The 27,376-nt window shown below is 37.3% G+C and overlaps 1 protein-coding gene across 1 annotated transcript in view; it reads right to left on the bottom strand.

The window, feature by feature from the left end:
* LOC141592630 (uncharacterized) overlaps nucleotides 1-26,317 on the bottom strand; it is a 62,789-nt gene extending 36,472 nt beyond the window's left edge. The window contains exon 1 of the mRNA XM_074413370.1: nucleotides 25,923-26,317. Within this exon, the coding sequence (XP_074269471.1) occupies nucleotides 25,923-26,097 (175 nt within the window). The 5' untranslated portion in view covers nucleotides 26,098-26,317. The remainder of the gene's footprint in view (nucleotides 1-25,922) is intronic.
* Nucleotides 26,318-27,376: the final 1,059 nt, after the last annotated feature.

Below are 27,376 nucleotides of genomic sequence, written 5' to 3'. Positions count from 1 at the left end.
AGTTTTTTTTATGGATAGTTTTTTTTATGGTTAGTTTTTTTAAATGGTTATTTTTTTTATGGTTTTTTTTTATATTTCATTTATTTTTATAAATTCCCAATTTAGATTCAACGATTTTAGGGATTGATTAAAGGGATTTAGGAATTACTTTGTTTTTTCTGATTTAGTAATTTTTTTTTTATAATTGAGTGATTTTTCGAAAAAAACGTAATTATTTGAACCCTAATTTTATTTGATTAATCAATTTCTAATTGAATTCTATTAATAAAATTAATGAATCCTTATACAAATAATCAAAATCGTTCAACAGAAAGTAAGCCAAATTGATAAATGCTTATACAAATAATAAAATTGATGAATCCTTATACAAAATCAATTCCTAATTAAATTCTATTAATAAAATTGATGAACCATAATTCAATTAATCAGCAAATCGTTCAATCAATTGATGATGAACCCTAATTCAATTCCTGAAATTGGTTTGATGTAGTGTTGATGGGTAATATTTTAGTCGTATTTTACCCCTCATTTATACCTTAAATTACTAATTTATAATAATTAGTCGTATTAGTTAAATTTAATAATTAGTCGTATTAGTTAAATTTAATCAACCACCCGTCATCCATCTCCACCGTGCCATGTCCCCCTCTGCCCTCTGTTCACGGCAGCAACAACATCGCCATTCATCTCCATCATTTCAATCACACGTCAAACGCTCCTCCGTCACCATCAACCTTCACACATGAGCAGCTACCATGGCTGATTTCCGACATCAATCAATCCATCAACAACATTAACAACCACCAATCACCAATTGACCCAAACCAAGGAATCAATTCATTCCATGCCGGTTTACCGGCATCAGCTCCTACACCGGCGGCCGACGGCCCGGCAGAGGATCCTTCGCTCTTTTGATCTGTCCTTTTCCCCTCCCCCTTTTTGTTTAGTTTATATCGTGTCTTTTGTTTAGTATATAAGTCGTGTCTTTTGGGCAATTAGAGGAGGATTATTAGGATTATTAAAAAAAAAACGAATAAAACTAGGGTTAGTCCAATTACACGATTTCAATTATAGTTCATCATCAATTGTATGATCGATTTTTCTGTTTAAGTGAATTATGGCTAAATTAGGGCTAGATTTGAAAAACTCAAATTAGGAGGAAAATGTTGAGCGATTTAGATTTATTGTATACGGGATCATCAATTTAATTAATAGAATTAAATTAGGGGAGAAATGTTTGACGAAACTCATTAATATGATCCCTAATTCAATTTTTGGATGAACCCTAATTTAGTCGAACCTATTTAAAATTCGGGTTTCTTTAATATGATGCAAAATTTTGATTGATGCAAAAGTTAGTCAGATGTAATTGAATATATATGATAATTAGATTTCGCTGAAATTGATTTAATGGAATAATAAATAATTCTATTTTTAATTAATTGACTAAATTTAAATTAAAACAAAATAAATCAAATAAGGAAATAAAACTAACCATAAATTAATTAATTATATATGCAAAATGACTAACTTAACCCTAAATTAATCTAACCTAGCTAACTATGGTTTGCCACGTGTCACGTAGCTATTGGTTTGTGTACAAAAATTTTATACACCATGTGTATGTGTAGCCTTTTCCCCAAGGAAACGTTACATTAACAAGATAAGAAGCTAAGAAGATAACGAGCTATTATATGAATATCGAGTTCACTAAATATGAAAACCAAAGAAAGAAGATCGAAGGTAGTTTAGATAATTAGTCTCTTGTTTGATCTTGTTAATGAGTCAATTCTATCAAGCCAACTATAACGTAAGTTTGTTCTAATGTTATACTATTGTGTTATAATGTTGGTAAAACTGTACGAATTAAGTCTTTTAATTTTTTAATAAATTTCGAATTTTTTTAATTGTTTATTTGGATTAATTTTTTTAAATAAAATAATATTTCAAATCTCCATAATTATATGTGAATTGTCTTTTTTATATACGTAATTTATTTTTGCAGTACAATTTTTACTCAACTCAGTACTTTTTACATACTATTTTCCATTTGCATACCCTTAATTAAAAAAAACTCTAAACCTAATTCTTCTAGTTACTAACCTCACAACCTTTTCAATTCAATCAAATTTCTTTAACTAGGAATGATCATTTGAATCTAAATTATATATTTCTTTCTTTAATCGCAAATTATTAACAAGTGAATATTTTATAATGGTATATTTAACATTTGATTGTTTTATTTAGGGTTTGTGGTTATTTAATGTTGTTTGCTATTGCTGGGATGGCAACGTTGGTGGTCTGGCCATGTAGTTGGAGGAGGGCAGGGAAACGGCAGCCCGGGGATGGAATGTATGGTGGTCGGGTGGTCTGAGAAGGGGTGATTAATTGATTATTAGCTTCGATAACGAAATCTTCGACAAGATGTTGATGTACGCATTGTCGTTTGATTATAACAAAGTCTATTACGCATTATCATTTGATCATAACAAAGTCTATCACCAATGATTACAATGATCATCGGCAAATTATTTTGACAGATTAAGATAGAGACAAGTAGTGTATGTGGGAGATGAAGAAAGGTAAGAGGGAAAATGAGGGAGAAAATGAGAGGGTTAAAATTGTCAAAAGTGTATTGTAATGAGTAAAAAGCGTACTGCGATGTAATTTTTAATTTCCATATTGTTAGGGAATATATTTGATTCTCCTTATTCTAAAGAATATATATTTTATAGACATGGAATAAATATTACATGAGAGATTTTATGTCTCACTTCTTACTTATAGTACTATATAATTTTTTAGTGATTAATTAATTAATTATTTGGGATAAAATCTTTTCATAAAGATCTATATTTTATATTCTTTATTAATTATTCACATATGAAAAGATATTATAACAAATATATGAAGAATATTTTCGGATATAATATGACATTATTTCCTTCAAAATAATGTTATATTATATAGTGTCGTATTTCCAAAAAAAATAACAAAAATCTTGAAAATATTTGGCTACTCTTAGCCGTGTATTACTCATATATTCCCGATTTATTGTCAAATATTTTGGTCAATTTTAATTGATAATTATTTCTTTTAATAAGTGTAGGGGTGGCCAACTCAAGTCCCACATTGGAGAAGAAGACAAGTATTTCGTTGTTTATAAGAGAAACACCATTCCTTTAGTATGAGTATTTGTGGGAAGGAGTCCAAGAACAAATCCGTGCGAGCTTGGCGCAAAGCGGACAATATCATACTAATGTGACGGAGTGGTGGAGGCAGAAGTCCCAACAAGTGCTATAAGAGGTGATGGTTCGGCTGAGTTCAGTGTGTGGTGGAGTCCAAGGTAGTGAATTGCATTTGCCAGTGTGGATGAGTGCCCTCGGTGTGACCTCGCGACTGGAGACCTGTGGGTGCCTTGGGTCAAAAGTCTTCCTGATAATGTGCTGATCAGGCGGCGTGTGCCGTTGGGTGATAACGGCGGTCCTAGATGGACAGATAATATAGTTGGAGAGGAGGATGTAATACTCCACTGACCAAGACGTTATTCGGGTGGGATACCCCCTTGAAGAGGCTCATTGATAGGCTTGAAATATGACTAGTACTTAAACGGATTAAAAGTACTACTCATATCAACAAAGTGCACTCTCTTTTCTGGTTATCCATGCAAAGAACTCCATAGATAAATGTGTGCTTGATTGGGAGTAGTCTTAGGATGAATGACCTTCTGGGAAAGTTCTCGGGATGCGCATGAGTGAGGACAAAATGTGCTGGAAAGGACCCGTGTTGATCTACGCGTCATATACACAGCCTGCGAGCTACCGTGAGTGACCTCTCTCGACTCTGGGTTTGGGCCGGGATGTTACAAGTGGTATCAGAGCAACCCTGCTGCTGTGTCGTGAGCCTGTGGTTATGAGTACCCGAGTCACCCACATAACGGGGAGGATTCTTGGCTTGCCTGCGGTCAGATGTTGTCAGGCGCAATGAGGACGTTGCGTTCTTCAAGTGGGGATGTGGAATACCCCACTGAATCGAAGACGTTATTCTAGTAGGGTATCCCCTTGAAAAGGTCTATTGATATTCTTAAAATCTGACTAGTGCTTGAAGGGATTGAAAGTACTACTCATATCAACAAAGTTCACTTTCTTTTTTGGTTATCCATGCAAATACCTCCACAGTTAAACCTGCTTGACTCGAACTAGTCTTAGGATGGGTGACCTCTTAGGAAAGTGCTTGGAATGCGCATGAGTGAGGACAAAATGTGCTGGACAAGAGGCCGTGTTGATCTGTGGATAGGGATGGCAATTATGACCCAAACCGAACCGAACCCGAATCGAACCGAAGGAAAAAATTCGATCCAAACCCACTCTTTAAAAACTCATTCCCGATCCACTATTTAAAAACCCAAATCCATATCCACTATTGGAAAACCCGAACCAAATCCAAACCCGATCCATTCATACCCGAACCCGATCCAAGTGGATATTATTGAAAATTTAGGCTTTACTAACCTTGAAATTTAAATTTTCTTATATAAAATTAAATTTTTATGTAGTCAAATCAAGTTTCGTATTGGGTTTTGGATTATGTAGTGGATCGGGTATGGATTTGGAGCGGGTATGGGTTTGAAAAAAGTATAATGGATCGGGTATGGATTTTAAAATTTTGGATATGGATCGGGTATGGATATGGATCTGTGATCCAATAAGTAAGTGGATCGAATTTGGATCTAGCAAAACCCGATCCAACCCGACCCATTGCCATCCCTATCTGTGGACCATGTACACAGCCTGGCGAACTACCGTGAGTGACTGTTCCGGACCCTGAGTCTGGGCTGGGGTATTACAGAGGACGTGTTGTGGTCCTTGATTTGACGAGTGGATTGTTGTGGTGGCCAACCCAAGTCCTACATTAGAGAAGAAGAGAAGTATTGCCTTGTTTATAAGAAACTCGTCATTCCTTTAGTATGTGGCCTTTTGGCAAGGAGCCCAAAAACAAATTCATGCGAGTTTGACCCAAAGCAGACAATATCATATTAATGTGACGGAGTGATGGAGGCGGCAGTCCCAACAATAAGATATTTTTTATTCTGAGAATATAGTTCCTCCGATCCACACCAAAGGTAACATAGGGAAAAATGAAGTATTTAAGAAAACGTGGAAAAAGTAATGGTAAAGAGGGAAAAAATAGGCGAGCCATGTAATTGTGGGTTTAATTGTGGGATGGTTTGTGGTGTATGTAATGACATTTTGTGTAAATATGAAATGAGTATAAGGACAACTTTGTAATGTTCTGGGCCAAATAAGATGTATTATCTTTGGTGTGGATCGTCTACTTTAGGTAAGTGTTATCTTTAGTGTGGATCGGAGGGAGTACTTTCTTAATATATAAACAACTAATTTTCTCCATAAATACCTTTTATAGAGATCATTTTCAGGTTGAACTTTTCGCGAGCATTTTTGTGAAGTAATGTTTTTATTGAGTTTTAATAATGATTGTAAAGCAAAAAATTTACAAACATTTTATTTGAAAACACGTATTTGATAGACTTACTTGTTATTGAAATATGGGTATTTAAATTAGGGTTATTTAACAGGAATAATCCAAACTATAGCTCATCTTCTCGTAATAATCCGAACATTAGTTTAACTCAAAATAAACCATGCTATTGCCCTCATTAGCTCATATTGCACTTAGGTAATTATTCACCTGCAAGAACCGGTAATCCATCAGGTCAATCCTTTCTTTCTTGTTAACCTCCTTCATCCTCCTCTATTAAGTATTAACAATAAACCTCCTTCTATCTCCTCCATCAACACTAAACCTCATCACCAACCACCAGCCCACCACTACTCCAGTACCTTCAACCAAGCCAACACTATTACTCCACCAACGTTCACCACCACGGCCGTCACTAATCCTCCCGCTCTTATTTCTCTTCCTCTCTTTCACAAAACCCTTAATTGCAAGATTGCTTTGACGCAGAATTCATCCGACCGCTTAAGGAGTGGATGTAGACGGTTGTGGTGGTGATATTGGGATCGATAGGGACTAGCCTACCTTATTCGGGTCCGAGCGAGATTATTACTATATGGCAATTTGATTGATTAAAATCCAAGGTACTCAGTTATTGTGCCATCTTTATGATGTTGATTGTTGAGAAACAATGTGATATACACAAAGGAAAAAAAACCCAGAAAAGTAAGTGAGATTGACGAAAATATTGCAGAAACGGATTTGAAGATGAAGAAGAAAAAGAAAGGATGCTAAGAAGAAAAAAAAATGCAGAAATGGGTATTGAAATTGAAATCGATGATGGGGATCTCATGAAAGAACAGGAGAAGCTAAGGATGGAAGTCGTTGAAATTAATTGTAATGTACAATAGCTGAAATTAATTCATTTTTGTTGCCATTATTGATGTCGTCAATCAATATTAGCTCTGTTGCCCTTGTCGTGGTTCAAATGTTGAATCTGTGGCATTTACCTCGACAGATGGCTGTGGTATTGGAGGTTGATGTATATGGTTGTGTTGGTGGTGGCTGTGATGTAGGCATCGTCTTTGGTCAGTAAGTTGGGGGTAGATGATAGTGAGTGAATTGTAAAAGTTGTGCTGTTGGCGATATGGTGAGGAGGGAGGACTGAGGAATAAGGGTTGGGTGGGTTTAAGGTGAAAATAAGGGAAGGTGACTCGGTTAATAGGTAGCCGGTTACCGAGTTCAATACAAGAGAACATAGGCAATAGTACGGTGTATTTTGAGTTAAAATGAAGTTCGGATTATTATGAGAAGACGACTAATAGTTTGGATTATTCCTGTCAAATAACCCTTTAAATTAACAATGGCGGGCTATCTAGTTTTGTGTATCTTTTCATTTGCATGCTCTAAGCCTCTAACCTAATATTTTTGATCTTCTTAAATTTATTTGTTGTATCTTCTAAATATGTAAGCTCAAAATCTTTAAAAAAAACTTACACCATTGCGATTGCAAAAGTAGCGTGATAAGAGGAATAGTTGTTTTGTTTGCTTGTTAGCATGCTTGAAGTTTGGTGATGTTCCTTGACTTCTTGTGAGTGTAACATCATTACTCACTGCCGGAAAATAAAGAACAAAATTATTTCCGTAAAAAATGCGCAGATTAATTTATCATGGATCGTGATTATACCTGGCAAACAGATCGGGTCGTATTGGGTTCGTGTTCGTGTCACATGTAAACGGGTCACAAACCCTTCAACTCAAACCCGACCTATTTAAATCTCGTGTCGTGTTCGTGTTGACCCACTTACATAAATGGGTCACGAAGCCTCAACCCTAACCCGTTAATTTCGTGTCGGGTTCGTGTCGTGTTTTCGTGTCATGTCAATATCTAAAAAGTATAAATACATTTATGTGAAAGATGATAAAAAAAGTTAGGATTAATTTAGTAAACAGGTCATTCTTGTCGGGTTCGTGTTTAGAGAGCTCAACCCAAACCCGACCCTATTAAATATCGTGTCGTATTCGTGTCGACCCACTTACATAAATGGGTCATTTGGCTTCAACCCAAACCCGTTAATTTCGTGTCGGGTTCGTGTCGTGTTTTTGTGTCGTGTCAATGTTTGCCAGCTCTAATCGTAATAGCGTAATATGACGTTGTTTATCGTGGATTGTTTTTTATCGGCAATATGGTCATATAAGGACATGAGGTGCAGCATGAGAACTGCAATAATTGTTATCCACTTTCTCTTTTCAACCTTCTCTCCAATCTTTTTCCTTTACCCTCTCACAATCACCTAAAATAAAATTTATCGTGTGGGGTATGAAGACAAGTGGATAAGGTAAATATATACGAGTAATACTTTAAGCGAATGTGAAAGAGAAGGTAGATTGATAAGTAGTATTTTGGTACCATTTTACCTACCATTTATACCTTTCGTCAACTCGATTTTCTGTACTTTTATTGAACTAAAGCTCATTTTATTAACTAATTAGATATTATTAATTTTATTATATTTATTACAAATAATTTATAAATAATTGTTATATTTCCGAGAATTAGATATTGCCTTTTGTTTACTTAACTAGTATAGATCTCGCACATAAATACGCGGTATATAGAGTTTTTACATTTTAATGTATTATTTATAGATTTTAAATTATTGACGCGTCATTAATTCCATATTTCACCCGTTTTATTGTAATATGAAAAACAACTAGTCTTGCTTGTGACGAGCTAATCCCGTCACAAGCTTGTGACCTCTCACAAAAAGAGAGAGGGGACAAGGTGGGCACCCCCCATGTGTTTCTCACTCACCTCTCAATGGACATTTTGTGAGAAGAAACGGTATCCGTCACAAGACTTATTAAGAGAATTGACTGAAGCCATGAAATGTGAATTTTAATGATTTTTTTTAGAAAACTAATGATTCATATTTATATTTTTTACCAAATAATTTTGATTAATTTATTGTTAGTAATTTATAATTTTTAGATTTATATCAGTTTTGTTTTATTATTTTAATTAGACAAATGTAATTTAGAGTTTAGAGAAGATTTTATAGTGATTAAAAGATTAAAAGATCATATTTTAATAAAAAAATAATAATTTACTAAAATATAATTTTATTTCCTTATTTAAGTAGATTTCTTTTGGAGGAAAAAGTTTTGAGAAATTTTATTCTCTTAGTATATAGAAGATGTCTATAGAAAACCAAGTTCAAAAGAAAAGAAACATAAAGGATCGTGAAACGGAGGAATAAGCGAGACGAGTTTGTGTAATTGACAGAGGCAAATGAAATAACAATCAAAGTCAGCCTTTGACTACAACAAGTGACTTGCACAAGTCCTAAGTCCCCTATGCTATTCGATTTCTCACAAAAACAGGGCACCGATTCATCAATCACCAACACAAGACCACCGTGCCCAGCAGTTTATGCTCGGTGCCGGCCTAGGCACTGGCCGCCGGCCAACCGGCATACAACACACACCAACTCATCTCGCATAACTCTTGCTGCTCTCTGCCGGCCACCCGGCTCCCATTACAAAATCACGCAAGCCCCTCTCATTGCTCTGGTGTTCTCGGTGCCGCCCCCTGCCCGGCAGCGGGCTACTCGGCTCTTGACCCCTGCTGCGCAATTCACCAATTTCACCCTCCATTGTCTCCGCTGCCAAATCAATCGACCAACACACATGCTCTCATCACCTCCACCTCCACCGTGCATCAGCCACCAACACAACCGTGTACCACCACCTGCTCTCGAATCACGGCCGAAGCCGCAACACCAACTCGAAGCGAGCAGACCCAACTCCGCTGCAACCTCGTCGGACCTCGAAAAGTAGTGGCCCCCACTGAACCGAATCCGTCTTATTGCCTCCAACACATCGCAGACCACCAGCGAATCAGCGATCTGATTTTGCTTTAATACTCTGTTTTAATTGATGGAGCAGCGTTTTTTTATAAGGAAGAAAAGAAATAAGGATTTAAATGGAATTTTTTTCTAAAATGGGGTTGAAAACCAAACAAATTATCAAAATAGGGTTAGTTTTAAAGTAATTATCCAAAATGGGTCCACGTCAGCAGGAAGCTAGCCTCGGATTGAAGTCGCTCTCCCCCTAAGCGACTACATCCTAGATGCATGAAAATAAAGTTGCTTTTAAGAGCCACCGATTTTAGCGATTATAAGTCAAATCGCTGTGTGAGCCAGCGACTTCAGGAGAGCTGCTAGTATTTTCAAAAAAAAAATTGCATAACAAAAATGCACTTTTACAGAATCAAACCCGGATCACATCAACATTATCCTTGAACTCCTCCCACTACACCAAGATAACAGTTATGTTTAAGATTTGCACTAAATTTTAAATATTGTTTCCAAAAACGTAGCTGCTGCTGCTTAATTTGACATAAATTATCAAGCGCTTAAATAAACAATATAGTACGTATGCTGTAGTGGTTTGAGTTAGACAGTTAATATATTGGCGGCAGCGAGGGTTCGAACCTTTCTAACATACATTTTGGCTTTTTTTTTTCCATAAATATTGTAATCGCTCAATGGGTGAGCGACTTTATCTCTAGTCGCCTGCTGGCATAGCGACTTGGGTCACAATCTCCAACCCTTAAAATGACTAATATTAACTTGTTGCCCGAAATGTAGTCGCTTAAGAGGCGAGCGACTTGAATCCGAAGCTAGCTTCGGTGCTGACGTGGACCCATTTTGGGTAATTACTTTGAAACTTGCCCCATTTTGTTTATTTCTTTGGTTTTCAACCCCATTTTAGAAAAAAATTCATTTAAATGACGATACTGCCCTCGCTCTTCACAGGAAAGAAAGCTCAACCCATTTCATTTAAGTGAGGGTATTTTTGTTATTTCCATACCTTTTTTTTAGAGGGGATATGAATTATGTATAAAAGGCTTTGTATTACTCCCCCTTATTCTCTATGTTCTTCTACAATTATTTTCGGGTAGAATGTAGAATTTAGTGGGAGTATGATATTCCACTAGTTAATTTAGGGTATTAATTTAGTTATCAAATTATTCCAAGTACTAATCTTTTGTAATTCACTTTGAAGATACTTTCTGTTAGGAATTTGTGCCTTGAATTTATGTCGAAGACGGAATAAACTGAGTGTAAGAAGAAAATAAGCAAACACTAAGGAGTAAGTGTGAAACGTGCGAGTCGAGTCGCTCAAGGTTGAGTTCGTGCCCTGCTGCTACGTACATATGTTTAGGAAGTTGGTGGAATCTTGGTTTCCTATTATCTTAAGCATAGGTTGTTACGTGATTCCTTTTTTGTGGGTAGTAACTTTGCATTGGCTTTTACGGTAATTAGTGCTTTTTTGTGGGTTGTATAAATATATAAAGACCCAAGTTTTATTCTAGGTTAATTAAGAGAGATATTTGAGAGCACAATAAAGAAGGTCGTTTTGTGAGGTTCCTTCTGAAGAAGAAAACTCAGTTTGTTCCGGGCTCTATTATTGGTGTTCGTCTGTCTTTGAAGATCGAAGGAGTTTGTTCAGATCTTGGTAGGCCTCAAGATTATTTGTCCTTCGTCTTATTGGGGTAGTCTCTTTTGTTCCTTTTGAGACTACTATATTTGTTGGTAGAATAGGGTATACTTTTGGCTCATATTGAGCGCGTGTGTACCGGTCTCATCGTTGTACTATTTTCTCCACATAGTGAAATTTGATCTCCTCGCGGGGTGGACGTAGCCGTTATTTCTTGGTGAACCACGTAAATCTTTGTGTCAACTTTATTTACATTCGTTATTTATTGTTCTTATCGCCTTATCAATTAACTATTTGGGTAGCGTGCGCCTCCGTTACAACAATTGGCACCAGAGCTAAGGTTCGATTTGGGATCGCTTCCCGCGTTAGTTGTGTTTTAGGGGTTATTTGGGTTTCTTGATTTTCGGTGAAAAGATGTCTCGAATGTTTTGAATGTTGAAAAGTTCACCGAGAAATAGTTTTGGGCCGTGGCGATTAAAGATGAGAGCTTTGCTTAGACAAAAAGGCGTCGGTCCGTTATCTCAAAGGCAAATTCGGCGGTAGTTAAATCGATGCGGCAAAAAGAAAGATCGAGATGTAGTCTTGGAGGAGAAGGCTCATTCTTTAATTACGTTATGTTTATCGATGATGTTATGGTTGAGGTTGCCGATGAGGAAACTGCTATAGGTTTGTGGTTGAAGTTGGAATCTTTGTATATGACAAAGACTCTAACCAACAAGTTGCTTCTTAAGCAGCGTTTGTTTGGTCTTCGTATGCAAGAAGGTACGTCTCTCAAGGACCATCTAGACCGTCTTAATGTTGGGGTTGGTGTCCTTAACAGTTAGTGCAAGGACTTACAAACCTCTAAAAGGATCAAAGGGCATACTTTGGTATTATTATCAGTTGATCCACGCTTATCAATAACGGTTGGCTTGCTAGATAAGTTTGACGTTATTGTCATACGGATGGCGGTGATCAACTGGTCCCTAAAAGTCACACCTATAGGATACGTTTGAGAGACGTGATGGTATGAAAATACAGTCATGTAGATGCCAATTTTGACTAACCATTAGTTCGAGTCATTTGACTAGTAATTAGTCAAATATGTGATGTTGAGATATTATATTTAATACGGATTAAATATCATGGGCTAAGGCGAATTAACCAGTTAATTCGTAAAATTAAATATAAACGATTTATATTTAATTAATGTATATTGAATATAATTATACAATATCGTCTTTGTCGGACATGTATTAATACTTCAACTAACCCGAGTTATTAGTTGATGTTTTAATAGCCGATAACCGATGACGATTTATAAAAACCGCGTCATATACATTTAGTCATTTGGGTACGGACTACGAGTTAAAATGAAGAGGAAATGGAAAAGCCCATTACCTCCCCATGGACTCGGTTTGGCCGAGATTAGGAGAACAAAAGGGAGAGCTTCTCCTCCCTTCTAACCTAATCATCATTAGTGAAAAATAATTAGGGTTTCGAAGAGCATTCTTCTCTGTAGAAACCGAGATCTCACATCTCAAGAAAACTCACATCAGTTCTCCCAATATTGCAAGGCAATCGGAGAACATCATCTAGCACAAGGGCATATCTCGGACAAGTCTTGGGTGCAACAATTAGGAGGAAATCTCTGTTGATTTACGTTCTTACGCCGCACTATAAAGGACCCGAGGTTATTTCTAATCTTTATCGTTTCCTTGTTATTTTGTTTTATGACTATAAATTACATATGAAATTTGCGTTATAGTCCTACAATTAAAGGGTAGTATACGGATATTAACCCACAAGTGGTATCAGAGCGAGGCCACGTAATTTTTCCTATGTAATTTTCATTAAACGAAATGAATCGATGATTTTTTGTTTAAAAATTTTGTCTCGGCAGCCAATTTTTACACGGCAGAAATTTATTTTTTTTCTGTTGTTGCTGCGTTTTTGGTTGCATTGGGAACCGTGTCCTGTTTACACGGTTGCTCTTGTTGTTGTTTTGTCTTGAAAACCGTGCCGTTTCATGTTTTACACTACTGCTTTTGTTTTCAATTTTCATATTGTTTTTACATGTTGTTATTTTATACGGAGATTATAGCAACATGTCAAGTTTTTGTCAATTGTTAAATTTGTTTTGATGCGTTTTGATCAAAATTGCAATTGATTTTGTCTCGACAAACTGTTTTCACGAGGGTTTTGAAGTTTCAGCCATGTTTGCATTCGATCGAGCGTATTTCTACTCGATCGAGTGCTATTTCTGTCTTGTTTTTGTTCGATCGAGTCCTGTTGTACTCGATCGACCCTTTAAAACCCTCTTTGCTTGATCGAGTTGTCCTCGTACTTTCGATCGAGCAGCTTTGCTGATAAAAGTACTCGATCGACCACCAGTTTAGTCGATCGAGCACCTTCTGTTTGGCAATCCTCTCGATCGACTTGCAGTTCAGTCGATCGAGCCCTTTCGTTCCTCGATCGAGCACCTGTGTCCCTGGATCGAGGGATTTCTGTTTTGACAGCTTTGAAAATTTATTCCTTTTGCTTTAAATTTTCGTTTGGCCTTAATATGTACATTATACGGATATTGTACACTCGCTATGATTGTGAAACGGTTCACCACGTACCATTAAGTTATTTTAAAGCATATTTAAAGTAACGGACTGTATTTGATTAAAATTAAATGATAGAAGCGGTTTTATCACATGAATTTTAATCATTAAAAGGTGGTTTGGATAAATTTAACATAATTACGGAATTATGTCACGAATGAATTTGTTTTTAGTTGATGCATCTATTTTCGTTAATTATGAATGCCTTGAATGCCTTTTATTACGTATTTATTTATTTTGCAATCAGTTGTAACTTAGTGTGGCCTTAGTAGAACGTGTTACCGTAATGATGGAACACGGTCTTGGTTGTATTTTGAGATCTCGTATCTCCGTTTTGGATTTTTCACTTGTAATTACAGTTTTTATTAGAATGTAATTAGGTTTATATTTTGTAATTTTAATTGTAATTTTTGAGAAGACCAAAGACGGAGACCAGATGCTCACTCCCGCTACATGGATCAAGATGGAACAACAAGACAAGCTTCTTGGGTCCAACGGTGGATTCCAAAGTTGTATTTTGTTCTTTTTATTAGGATAGGCCACACTAGGAATTTATTTACGTATTGCATTCTTTTATTTATTTTTCGTAACGATAGTATGCATCATTTTCCGCCTAAAAACCAAACCACCTAATAATTGCATGAAAACTGACACATATAGAGGTCACGAGTTCGTTTTCATTGACATTCTCATGTCACACGTTTTAAAGCCATCATCCAAATAAATTCATTCACGACAGACGCTAGTTATTCGTTCACTTAAAATGAATTATAATTTTGTTGATGGGATCTTCCTCGTATAAACTAAAATTGAGAACGGTCTTTATAGGTCAAACTCCAATGAGTCCCTTCTTCGTCGGTAGGCATAATATGACCCCTTCTACGTCGGGTAAGTTGGAACCGATTGACCTATTTTATCTCAACACTATGGTCACTCGTACGATCCTGTGATCATGGTGGACTATAGATAGGATTTACAGAAATCTATCGACCGAGAGTTCTTACGGAAGAATTAGCTAAACAGTTGGCTTATCAATTTACGGAAATTGAGTCTTGGGATCACTTGTATCATTCTTGAGGGAGATCAATTATGCAAGTGCGAGAGTCTACATGTTAAAATGAATTTTAAAATACTTACTAAATCACCTCGATGAGTTGCTTATTTCGTTTTGTTTTTCTTTCTTTTTCGGTGTAGATCACGATTTTAAATCGCTAAACAACAAATGGCTGGTTCTCACAAAACCCAATGCCAAGTGCCACATTGGACCGTGAGTCCTGGCTTCGGATCTTCATGAATCGGATGAATCGGTCTACTCGATCAAGAATGATGGATCCAACTTCGCGGACCGGGAAGCGGCATTACGGAATGTCTGCTGCTGACGACGGGAAGCTCAAATATCTATTAGAGCCCATCCCTAAGCAAACCCAGTCCCACGGCTAGAGTGCTTTGAAATCACCAAGTTTAATGATTTCTGTATGGAAGCGGGTGCGATTAAAAACGTACTCATTTTTGCAATGGAACCCAATTTGCGAAAGCGCTTCATAGCCCATGGTGCAAACAAGATTTTCACCACGCTCACTAAGGAATTCTCGAAAGCACCGAGAATCGTGACCTATGAGCATACCACTCGCTTCTTTGATGCGAGACTCGAAAGGGCCAACCTGGTTAGCCCACACATTCTCAGCATGATTGAGAATGTCGAGAAACTGGAGACCTTTAACTGTAACATCAGCGAGAACATTGTTATCGACCGCATTCTTCACTCACTCCACGATGGTTATTCGCAATTTAGAGCGAATTACTATATGAATGATTTGAAGAAAACTCCGCATGAACTACACTCCCTCCTCGTACATACCGAGAAGGACATGAAGTTCAGTGAGAGCATGAAACAGGATGTTCTCGTTGTGTCAAATAAAGGAAAGGGTAAGGGCAAAGCTCAGGCAAACCTAGCAGTAGGTAAGGCGAAGTTCAAGAAGTCGGGTTCAGGTAAGAGTGGGCCTGGTGAGTCGAGCACCTCATCAGGCGTGACAAAGAGCAAGAATGAAAACATGGAATGCCATCATTGCCACAAGACTGGGCATTGGAGACGCACATGTCCTGTTTATCATGAGGACTTAAAGGCAGGTCGTGTTAAACCTGTTGGTATGTCTTCCTCTTCTTCTACTTTTATTCATATGATTGAGATTAACCACGCAAGTTACGGAACTTGGGTACTTGATACTGGTTGTGGTTCTCATCTGTGTAATCATGTGCAGGGGCTCCGAAACATCGAACCCCTCGTAAAGGGTGAGGTGGACCTGCGTGTTGGGAATGGAGCAAGAGTAGCTGCCATCTCCAAGGGGACATATGTGATCCAGCTTCCTAGCGGATTTGAGTTGTCATTATATGACTGTTATTATGTTCCTAGTCTTTCGAAAAACATTATTTCAGTTTCTGCACTTGATAAACTTGGTTTTTCATTTGTAATAGAAAATAATTCTTGCATTTTCTCATTACACAATATGATTTACGGCAAGGCAGTCTCCATGAACGGAATTTATGTTTTAGATCAGACCAATGAAATATTACACGTAATGAATAAAAAGTTAAAGGTTGGTGACAAAGATCAAACGTATCTATGACACTGCCGTATGGGACACATAAATGAGAAACGCGTAAAACAGCTCATTAAACATGGAGCGATCTCGGCCTTTGATTTTCAATCATTTGGCACGTGTGAATCATGTCTCATCGGCAAGATGACTCGGATTTCCTTCAAAGGTGTTGGAATGCGCGCTGACCTATCGGGGCTCATACACACGGATGTATGTGGACCTATGTCAATCACCGCACGAGAAGGCTATAGGTATTTCATCACTTTCACGGACGATTTAAGTAGATATGGCTATGTCTACTTAATGAAGCACAAAAGTGAATCCTTTGAGAAATTCAAAGAATACCAGAATAGGGTACAGAACCTATTAGGTAGGAAGATTAAAACACTGCGTTCGGATCGTGGTGGCGAGTATCTTTCTCACGAGTTTGATCAACACCTCAAAGACGTGGATTGCCCTACGATTAACTCCACCGGAACACCTCAATTGAATGGTGTGTCCGAACGGAGAAATCGAACACTACTTGATATGGTTCGATCCATGATGAGTCACACGGTTTTACCCGATTCATTATGGGGTTATGCTCTTTGTCACCGCTCTAATACTTAACCGAAGTCCGTCTAAAGTCATTGACAAGACTCCATATGAACTATGGAAGGGAACGGTCCCTAACTTGTCCTTTATACGGGTTTGGGGCTGCGAGGCTTATGTCAAGTGGAGACACGAGGATAAGCTCGGCCCGCGTTCGGTCAAGACATACTTTATAGGTTATCCTAAAGGAACGCTTGGTCATTACTTCTATTCGCCAACCGAACAACGCGTTTTTGTTGCGGCTAGTGCGACATTCTTAGAAAAGGAATTTCTCGAGAATGCAAAGAGTGATAGAACCTTCGACCTGTCGGAGATTCCAGAACCAAACACCGAGCAACCATTGGAGGAACCTATTCCTTCAATCCCGGCTGCGGTGAATATTCCTGAGGAACCTAGGAGGTCGGGAAGAGTCTCTATTCCTCCAGACAGATACATTGGTATGGTCGAGGAACATGATATAGACGACGTTCTACTCTTAACGAGTAGTGAACCCGCAACCTATAAAGGTGCCATGACTAGTTCTGACTCGAAGCTATGGCTTGAGGCCATGCAATCCGAAATGGACTCCATGTATGAGAACAACGTGTGGGATCTTGTTGACTTACCTGCTAAGGTTCGTCCCCTTCAATGCAAATGGCTTTACAAGATAAAGCATTCTGTGGAAGGTCAACAAGATATCTACAAAGCACGACTAGTTGCTAAAGGTTTCACCCAAGTGCCAGGTTTGCACTACGATGAGATTTTTGCACCCGTAGTCATGCTGCGTTCCATTCGGATTATCTTAGCGATCGCCGCTTTTCATGACTATGAAATTTGGCAGATGGATGTGAAAACCGCCTTCTTAAACGGCTTTTTGGAGGAAGAGTTGTACATGGTACAACCCGAAGGTTTCATCGATCCACAACATCCTAAGAAAGTATGCAAACTTAAGCGTTCCATTTATGGACTTAAGCAAGCATCTCGGAGTTGGAATCATCGCTTCGACCAAGTGATAAAAGAAAATGGATTTACTCGATCGGTCGAGGAACCATGTTTATATATCAAGTCGAGTGGGAGCAAGATTGTCTTCCTAATATTGTATGTTGACGACATACTCCTGATTGGGAATGACATACCTCTCTTAACTTCGGTGAAAGTATGGTTGAAAAACCATTTCCAGATGAAAGATCTGGGAGAGGCACAAAGAATTCTGGGCATCCGTATCTATCGAGATAGATCACGAAGGATGCTATCTCTCAGTCAGGAGTCTTACATAGACAAAGTCCTGGAGAGATTCAGCATGACTAACTCCAAGAAGGGGTTCCTTCCTATGGCTCCAGGGGTGCATTTGAGCAAGTCTCAGGCACCAGAGACACCGGAAGAGAAAGAGCGCATGACACGGATTCCTTATGCTTCGGCAATAGGATCAATCATGTATGCCATGATATGCACACGTCCGGACGTGGCATATGCATTGAGTATGACAAGTCGATTCCAACAGCATCCAGGTGAACCACATTGGCTGGCTGTCAAGAACATTCTTAAGTACCTACGGAGGACTAAAGATTGGGCATTGACTTATGGAGGCGAACAAAAGCTATGCGCAACCGGTTACGCAGATGCTAGCTTCCAAACGGATCGAGATGACTCGAAATCTCATTCTGGATTCGTTTTTACTCCTAATGGCGCTGCATTCAGCTGGAAGAGTTCGAAACAAACTGTTACAATGATTCTACGACCGAGTCCGAGTACTATGCCGCGTCCGAAGCTACAAAGGAAGCGATATGGATGCGTCAATTCTTACATGGGCTATCTGTAGTGCCTAGTTCGAATGACCCGATCACCATCTATTGCGACAATAGTGGTGCCATCTTCCAAGCTAAGGAGCCAAAGTCTAGCAACAAGTCTAGACATGTACAACGGAAAGCTCATCTAATCCGGGATTACGTGGAGCAAAAGACAGTAGTGATAGAAAAGATTGCTACAGATGATAACATAGCAGATCCTCTCACTAAAGCATTACGACAAGATAAGCATGAAGGGCATGTTAATTCCATGGGAATTAAACGTGTTCCTAAGTTGTAGTACTCTTTTATGGATCGATTCATCCTCTCTTGTACTCTGTTTACATCATCGTTTTGATATTTTATATATATATTTTGTTTTTTCATGTGGAATTGTACGACAATTCAAACACCACAAAGTGAACTGAACAAACATCATATCTTTTTAGTCCTTAATTGCCCACATGAGCTGATAACTCTGGCAATTATTTTGTGACGTTGGTTGATGGTGGGTTCAACTAGCCATAAGTCAACCGGTTGACTGACCAATCACAGAGGCGATTTATACGGATATTTCGTAGGACACTATTGTGACATCGACGTGGAGTCCTAAATGTTTTATAACATTCGATGCCCGGTCGTGGATAGGACCTCCATGGTGATCCTAAAAGTCGATTCTTTTGACTATCGACTGTCTCTTGAGACTAAGGCATTTTGGGTGACTTTGGTTTCTTTCTCACGGTCATCCGTAAAGGGGGCCAAGTAGATTTTTTCTTGGTCATTTCATGTTGTGCTTAGATCGGAAGGAGTCGAGTTGAAGGAAATATTCAGCCTTTATCAGTACTCGATATTTCTCGGGGCCACTCGAGGAGTCAGAATCGAAATGCATGGCCATGCTCGGATACGGATTCGTTTTATCAGTTAAGTTACTCTCTAGTCGGGGAAACCACTCTTGATACATATCGATTGTAAAATACGACCTTTGTGGATCCGGATCTGCAAATTGTTTTACATTGAGTGGGAGAAATTTTAAATGAATATGAGGATCGGTTATCGCACATACACTTGTACGGACAAGTGGGAGTTTGTTGGAGCTTGTGTCCTCCAGTTAGTGCGGATAACGTCATTGCACATGCACTTGTACGGACAAGTGGGAGCTTGTTGGGGTTGGTGTCCTTAACGATTAGTGCAAGGACTTACAAACCTCTAAAAGGATCAAAGGGCATACTTTGGTATTATTATCAGTTGATCCACGCTTATCAATAACGGTTGGCTTGCTAGATAAGTTTGACGTTATTGTCATACAGATGGCGGTGATCAACTGGTCCCTAAAAGTCACACCTATAGGATACGTTTGAGAGACGTGACAGTATGAAAATACAGTCATGTAGATGCCAATTTTGACTAACCGATTAATAAAGTCATTTGACTAGTAATTAGTCAAATATGTGATGTTGAGATATTATATTTAATACGGATTAAATATCATGGGCTAAGCGAATTAACTTGATTAATTCGTAAAATTAAATATAAACGATTTATATTTAATTAATGTATATTGAATATAATTATACAATATCGTCTTTGTCGGACATGTATTAATACTTCAACTAACCCGAGTTATTAGTTGATGTTTTAATAGCCGATAACCGATGACGATTTATAAAAACCGCGTCATATACATTTAGTCATTTGGGTACGGACTACGAGTTAAAATGAAGAGGAAATGGAAAAGCCCATTACCTCCCCATGGACTCGGTTTGGCCGAGATTAGGAGAACAAAAGGGAGAGCTTCTCCTCCCTTCTAACCTAATCATCATTAGTGAAAAATAATTAGGGTTTCGGAAGAGCATTCTTCTCTGTAGAAACCGAGATCTCACATCTCAAGAAAACTCACATCAGTTCTCCCAATATTGCAAGGCAATCGGAGAACATCATCTAGCACAAGGGCATATCTCGGACAAGTCTTGGGTGCAACAATTAGGAGGAAATCTCTGTTGATTTCTGTTCTTTACGCCGCACTATAAAGGACCCGAGGTTATTTCTAATCTTTATCGTTTCCTTGTTATTTTGTTTTATGACTATAAATTACATATGAAATTTGCGTTATAGTCCTACAATTAAAGGGTAGTATACGGATATTAACCCACACTTAACTCTATTTTACTTGATTTACGTAATTTAGATGTTAAGGTAGATGATGAGGATGCTGCCTTGATTTTGTTAGTTTCTTTGCCAAATTCGTTTGAGACTTTTGTGGAGTCTTTTGTTGTTGGTAAAGATTCTTTGACTCTAGAGGAAGTGAGGTCAGCGCTTCACACTAGGGATTTGCGCCGAGTAGCGTCAGGTGGTGTTGTAGACAGTAGTCCTGTAGGGCTTATTGTTAATTCGGAGGGTTCTAGTAAGGGTAAATCCAAGTCTAAGGGTCCTCGTAAGAATGTCTCGCATGCATCGCAAAGAACCGTGGTCATTGGAAAAATCGGTGTCCTAAGTTGAAGGAAGTCGGTGTTTCGCATTTTGCACAAAAGGTTACTAAATACGATTCGAGGAAGATTATGCTCTCGTTGTTGATGTTGTTCCACGTTCTTCGGATAGTTGGATTTTGGATACGGGATGCGTTTATCACATGTGTCCTTTCAGGGAATGGTTTACTTCTTATGAAGCTTCACATGGGGTTAATGTTGCCATGGGTGACGGGTCTATCTGTGAGGTGCTTGGAGTTGGTACTGTTCAGGTTAGGACATGTGATGGTGTTGTTGTCTTCCTAGAAGGTGTTAGGCATGTTCCAGATTTGAAGAGAAATCTTGTATCACTTGGGATGTTAGTTGACCAGGGCTACAGTTTTCAAGGTGATGGTGGATCTTTGTGTGTTGGTAAGGGTTCTTCTGTTACTTGGAGAGGTGTTAAGGAAGGAACTATTTATGTCCTTCAAGGCACTGTGCTGACTGTTGGAGCATCAGGTAATCATTCTTCTGTCTCTCTCGAGTCTAAGTTGGGGCATATGCAACTTGGATATGTGAATGATACTTTGAAGCACATCCAGTTTGGATCACTTGGGTCACTTGGTGATATTCTGGATAATTCGGGTTTGGATAGCTTTAGTGAGAATGTTAGTGTTGACAGTAAGGTGGAGTCTATTCCGGTACAAGTCAAACTACAGGGTTCTCAAGACAAGCTATCTACTTTTGTCTCTGCGCCTCAATGAGGCGGTCTGCGCCCCAAGAGGTGGGGCGGTTTGGGGCTCCAGGTGGAGCTGTTTGTGGCTCTTGAAAGAGAGCCGTTTGGGACCTCATAAGGGGTCATTTGGAACTTCGACGGAAGTTTATTCTTTGGAGCTTTTGGGTTGGACTATCTTGTCTAACAATTTGTACCTTTGATGGAGGTAATTTGTGCTCGCTTGGAATATTGTTTTTGTTTTGGTTTCGACTTGAGTTTTGTTGCCTTGGTGTAGGCATTTTTGTGGTGGTCATGACACCTAGTATACTCAAGTGAGACATTTGTTTTGTTCATGGCGTTTGTGTTTCTTTTGGGACAGTTTGGTACGACGGTACATTTAGCCATGTAGTTTTGGAGGAGATTTTGTTTGGAGTCTAGTGTGTGTTGCTTTGGTACACCGTTCCATCATAGTGACATTTGGTATCTCATATATTTGTGTTGGCGTTTGGTAGCTTTTGTCCTCTTCGGAGTTTGCTACATTTGGCCTTCCTCTTGGTATGAAGATATGTTGGGTACTTAGTACAATTGGTAGTTTCAGCTTACTACATTGGGTACTTCGTATGTTGGTCACATTTGTTGCACACTTGGTTCGTTTGTCTGTTTTGGGAGTTGTGTTCAAGTCAAAGTGGAGACTACCGGGACAGGTAGTGACTTGAGGATAGACTCTATTGAAGCTGATTTGGGTTTGGTTCGTTTTTGGGTAATTCAAGTCAAGGTGAAGATTTGTTAGGAATTTGTGCCTTGAATTTGTGTCGAAGACGGAATAAACTGAGTGTAAGAAGAAAATAAGCAAACACTAAGGAGTAAGTGTGAAACGTGCGAGTCGAGTCACTCAAGGTTGAGTTCGTGCCCTGCTGCTACGTACATATGTTTAGGAAGTTGGTGGAATCTTGGTTTCCTATTATCTTAAGCATAGGTTGTTACGTGATTCCTTTTTTGTGGGTAGTAACTTTGCATTGGCTTTTACGGTAATTAGTGCTTGTTTTATATTAGGAAATTAGCTTAATTTCCTAATAGTTTATTTCTTATTAGTCTAGATATTTTATCTTGGGTGGAATAAATATATAAAGACCCAAGTTTTATTCTAGGTTAATTAAGAGAGATATTTGAGAGCACAATAAAGAGGGTCGTTTTGTGAGGTTCCTTCTGAAGAAGAAAACTCAGTTTGTTCCGGGCTCTATTATTGGTGTTCGTCTGTCTTTGAAGATCGGAGGAGTTTGTTCAGATCTTGGTAGGCCTCAAGATTATTTGTCCTTCGTCTTATTGGGGTAGTCTCTTTTGTTCCTTTTGAGACTACTATATTTGTTGGTAGAATAGGGTATACTTTTGGCTCATATTGAGCGCGTGTGTACCGGTCTACTGTTGTACTATTTTCTCCACATAGTGAAATTTGATCTCCTCGCAGGGTGGACGTAGCCAGTTATTTTACTGGTGAACCACGTAAATCTTTGTGTCAACTTTATTTACATTCGTTATTTATTGTTCTTATCGCCTTATCAATTAACTATTTGGGTAACGGTACGCCTCCGTTACAACATTTTCATTTGCCCATTTTAATTCAAGTTTGGTATAATTTCTCAATCTCTGTTTATCTTCTTGTTTTTATTATTTGTTGTTTTCATAGATCTAGTGTTTAATTTCATTAAAGTTCTCAACTTTGTTAGTTTAATTATGTTGATTTCATGTTTAATGTTAGTGGATAGATTAATTATTGTTAATTTAGTTATGTTAGAGTAGTTTAATAGTTAGGGTTTGGGGGTTTGTCTTGAAAAGTTAGAGTCTTGAATTTGGTAATTATTTAAATGGTGGTTAGTTTGATTATTATGGTTATTAGTCTTGTGACGCTAATGATAATCAGTGCACTTAATTAAGCCGACGAGAAATCCTAGGTTTGATTAGTTTAATTACTTCACTATGATTGTTAAGTTAATGTCATGATAATGAGTTAATGTATTAATTGGGTATTTAATTGGTAGTTTGGAAGAACGGTAATTTGAGACCCTAATCGACAATAATCACCTTACTTAATGTATTAATTGGTTGTTTGAAAGAATGTTAATTAATGATATGTTTCCCTTTTCTTAGACCGAGACTTGACTACATGACGACCCCCCCCCCCCTCTCTACCACCACCACCACCACCACCACCCCTAACTTCCTTAATTTATCGTTTTATATCTATTCTAGTTATTCATTTCTCATTTCATTAGCTTAGTCACTTTTAGAATATTTTTAACATTCAATCTTGTTTTCGACTAAACTAGAACTAAATCGAGACTTGTAGCCTAACCTCACCATCCTTGTGATCGATACCCTACTTTCCTACTACATAGTTTGGTTGTACGGTTAATTTGTTCGATAGGTTTGCGCGACAAAAAGCACTATCATAGATAACTAGATATTAATTCCCAGTAAAGTACTCCCTTTGGCTTGGTTATATGTTTACCTTTAGTTTTGGCACGAAAACAAAGGAAAGAGGAGATGACCAATAACTATTTAATGACAAGTTGACTAATCAAATTGTTCCTTAAAAGCATTCTAAAAAAAAGTAAAAAATTGACTGATAACCCCCAAAACAGAATAGATTAACAAATGACAGGACATAGGGAGTAACATTCATTTCCATGAACGTATGAGTCTAAGAAGATCGTATATCCCTTGTTTTAGTGGATTTTTTATCCGTAAACACATCGAACACCTTAATAGAAGTCATTTATATGAGTAAGGTGGTGTTTGACCAAGCTTGAAGTCAAAAACTGGTTATCGACCCCAAAAAGTAGAAGTAGATATTTTCTACTTCTCATTCTACTTTACACAAAAGCACCGAAAACCCCAATTATTTCCCCCTTTGCCAAAAACCCCTAATTATTTGCGCCTATTTTTTTGCCTCCAGGAAACCTCTACCCCTTATATACTGTATAATGGCCAAACAACCAAAATTTTATAAGAAATAGTTTTTACAAAAGTATGCCCGAACAACCAATTTTTTTCCAAAAAGTAGCTTATGAATAAACCCCTTTTAAAAACGAAAAGCTAGTTTACATAAGTAAAGCCAAACAACACCTAAGTCTTAATACGATTGTCGATGATGATACGGTTGTCGATACAACCTTGGGTTCGATGGGCTCTTGCAAATTACGAGTCATTTTATTCGTTTTTATTCAAGTTAATAAGATGAGATTTATTATCCTATTTAGTTCTAGTTTATGGCAATTTATTAAGGCTTTTATTAGCTATTATTAGAGTCCTTAATTAGCTAAGTTTATTACCATTCATTAGGGGATTATGTAAGGCCAAAACGGCTGTTTTGATAGGCTACTTATAGCCATCATTTGTTTGCTAATGAATTATTCAGAAAAAGATAAGAAAAATCACAAGCTTGCTTGTTAGCAAACAAATCCCGTTTTATTCAAGTGCGTCTTTGAATATTAACTTGTTCGATCTCAATAGGTCTTGAGTTCGTTCACCATTGATAAGTTATAGATCTAACTTGTCAAATATCGCTTCCGCATTTTAATTCGTATCAAGTCTCATGTGAAACTTTTTTTACTAATAAAACGTTGTAAAATCATGTATTAAAAGACGTTAATATTATCATTATGGAAAAGTAGTGGTGGTTAGGGAAATAATTTTATTGGTTACTTAGGTAAAATATAACTTGGTTTTATAATACACTTATAAAAACGGTTTTATATAAGAATTATTGCAATTATATAGACAATAAGTCTATAAGGACAACATATATATTGCCTGTAAATAACATACTCCATTAGAAAATATCAGCACTCTAAGCTAAAAACTCTTATATCGGTAGATACGTCTCATATTGGTCGAAATATACTACGAGTATGAGGTGAAATATATCTGTATGTTCTCCAAATTTTGTCAAACGTTTAGATTTTGCGCATTCAACGAGAGCTATGTAAAATTTTGTCGAAATATAACTCAGTGTACATTTCAAAGGTAACCGTTTAACCAATGCTTCCGGTATCGATTTTGAGCCTTTTGCACTAAGAAAAATTATGATATCATCTAGCGTATAATGTAAATTAAAATACCTATCCCAAAGAATATAAAAATTAAACAAATTATAGATAAGAAGGGACTAGTTATTGCATATTTGCTAGAAAATAGTTAAAGCAATGTCATTTATTACTCGAAAGAGAAGGGCAACCAGGAAGACGAACCTCGAAAAGAAGGATCGACAATGACATGAATTAATACGATAGGGCGACCATCGGAAATAAGGTTGTCAATAGCCCATCTAAGAGCATATTGGCAGTTTTTATCTTTGTCTATGGCCACTGCCACCACCCCATTTGAGCTTGTCTTTTGTACTGCTTTTCCTTTTGTTGTAAACATCTTTTCTTCTTCCGCCTTCCTTCCTTTGCCGTTTCTCTTTTTTTTTTTTTATCTGTTTTTCTTTTATAAATATCGGTTTTTATAATCTCAAGATCGATTTCTTTGATTATATATTTACACCACACGTCCACAAGATTTATCTATACTTTAAGAACATTGTTATATTCAAACATGTTTTGTAAGTTCCTTAACATATTTTGAGAATAAGGTTTGCTATAGTAGAAACAATAGATGTAACATGAAATTTTGTGCATGTTCTTCACCCATTTTTTATTCCATGTTTAGCGGTCACTCACTCAAATTTTGTTATATATAGTTAATAAATTTGTACATATTTTCATATTAATTATATACAATGGGAAAAATTTATAAATATTTCTTCATAATATAATTTTGTGCATACTTCCTTCGTTCTTTTTTTTTTCTTCTTCTTCTCATTTATCTAATATGTGTGAGGAGTATTTTATTGAGGTGGAAAGAAAATAGAAGAATGGAGAAAGTAACGACGTGTACATCAATACATCATCTTCATGAACAGAGTAGTAGACTTGACAAAATAGATAGACCTGAAATCACGACTGACGAGACACAAACCTCATTGGAATACATAAAGAGCCACCGGGAGCACCCTTAAAGACTTGAACTAGAATCGACCAAGTTCATTATCAATTTCACTTGCTTCTTTTACACACAACGTACATAATTTAGCCTTGTAACTTCCCTATATCACGTTAGATTGTTAACCGCCATGAAATCATCTCAACAAAAAGCTTAAACTGATGGTTGGAATCCCAAGATCGATATAATATTCTAGCATTAACACACATATGAATCAAATACATAATCTCCGACGTCTTATTTATGTTAATCATTAATTTTGCATGAGATTAACTATTTGCATGTATTTACCATTAACAATGCAAACTTAGTGTTCAAATTGTTTATAGTCATCTATATCTATAAATTTATAAATAATATTAAAACGCAAATTGATGGCCTAATTTACAAGAATTCTACATTTTCTAGCCTATTATGATGTCACCTCACATGCATGTGAAATTACTAAACTAGTCATTCTACATTATATATAAATTAACTAAAATGCATAACAAAAATGTCATTTTATCTATCTTAAATTAGTTGTCTACATTAAATAGTTCATGACTTAAAAAATTCCAAGAGTGATGTAAGCTCTACAAATCACATATAAATTTCATATTTTATAATTGAACGTGTTAATGACTTGATGAAGATTTTTCAAACCAAATTTTTTAAAGCT

The sequence above is a fragment of the Silene latifolia genome, chromosome 7, assembly GCF_048544455.1.
Source record: "Silene latifolia isolate original U9 population chromosome 7, ASM4854445v1, whole genome shotgun sequence".
Classification (NCBI taxonomy): Eukaryota; Viridiplantae; Streptophyta; class Magnoliopsida; order Caryophyllales; family Caryophyllaceae; genus Silene; species Silene latifolia.
This window is presented reverse-complemented; position numbering and strand designations above follow the sequence as displayed.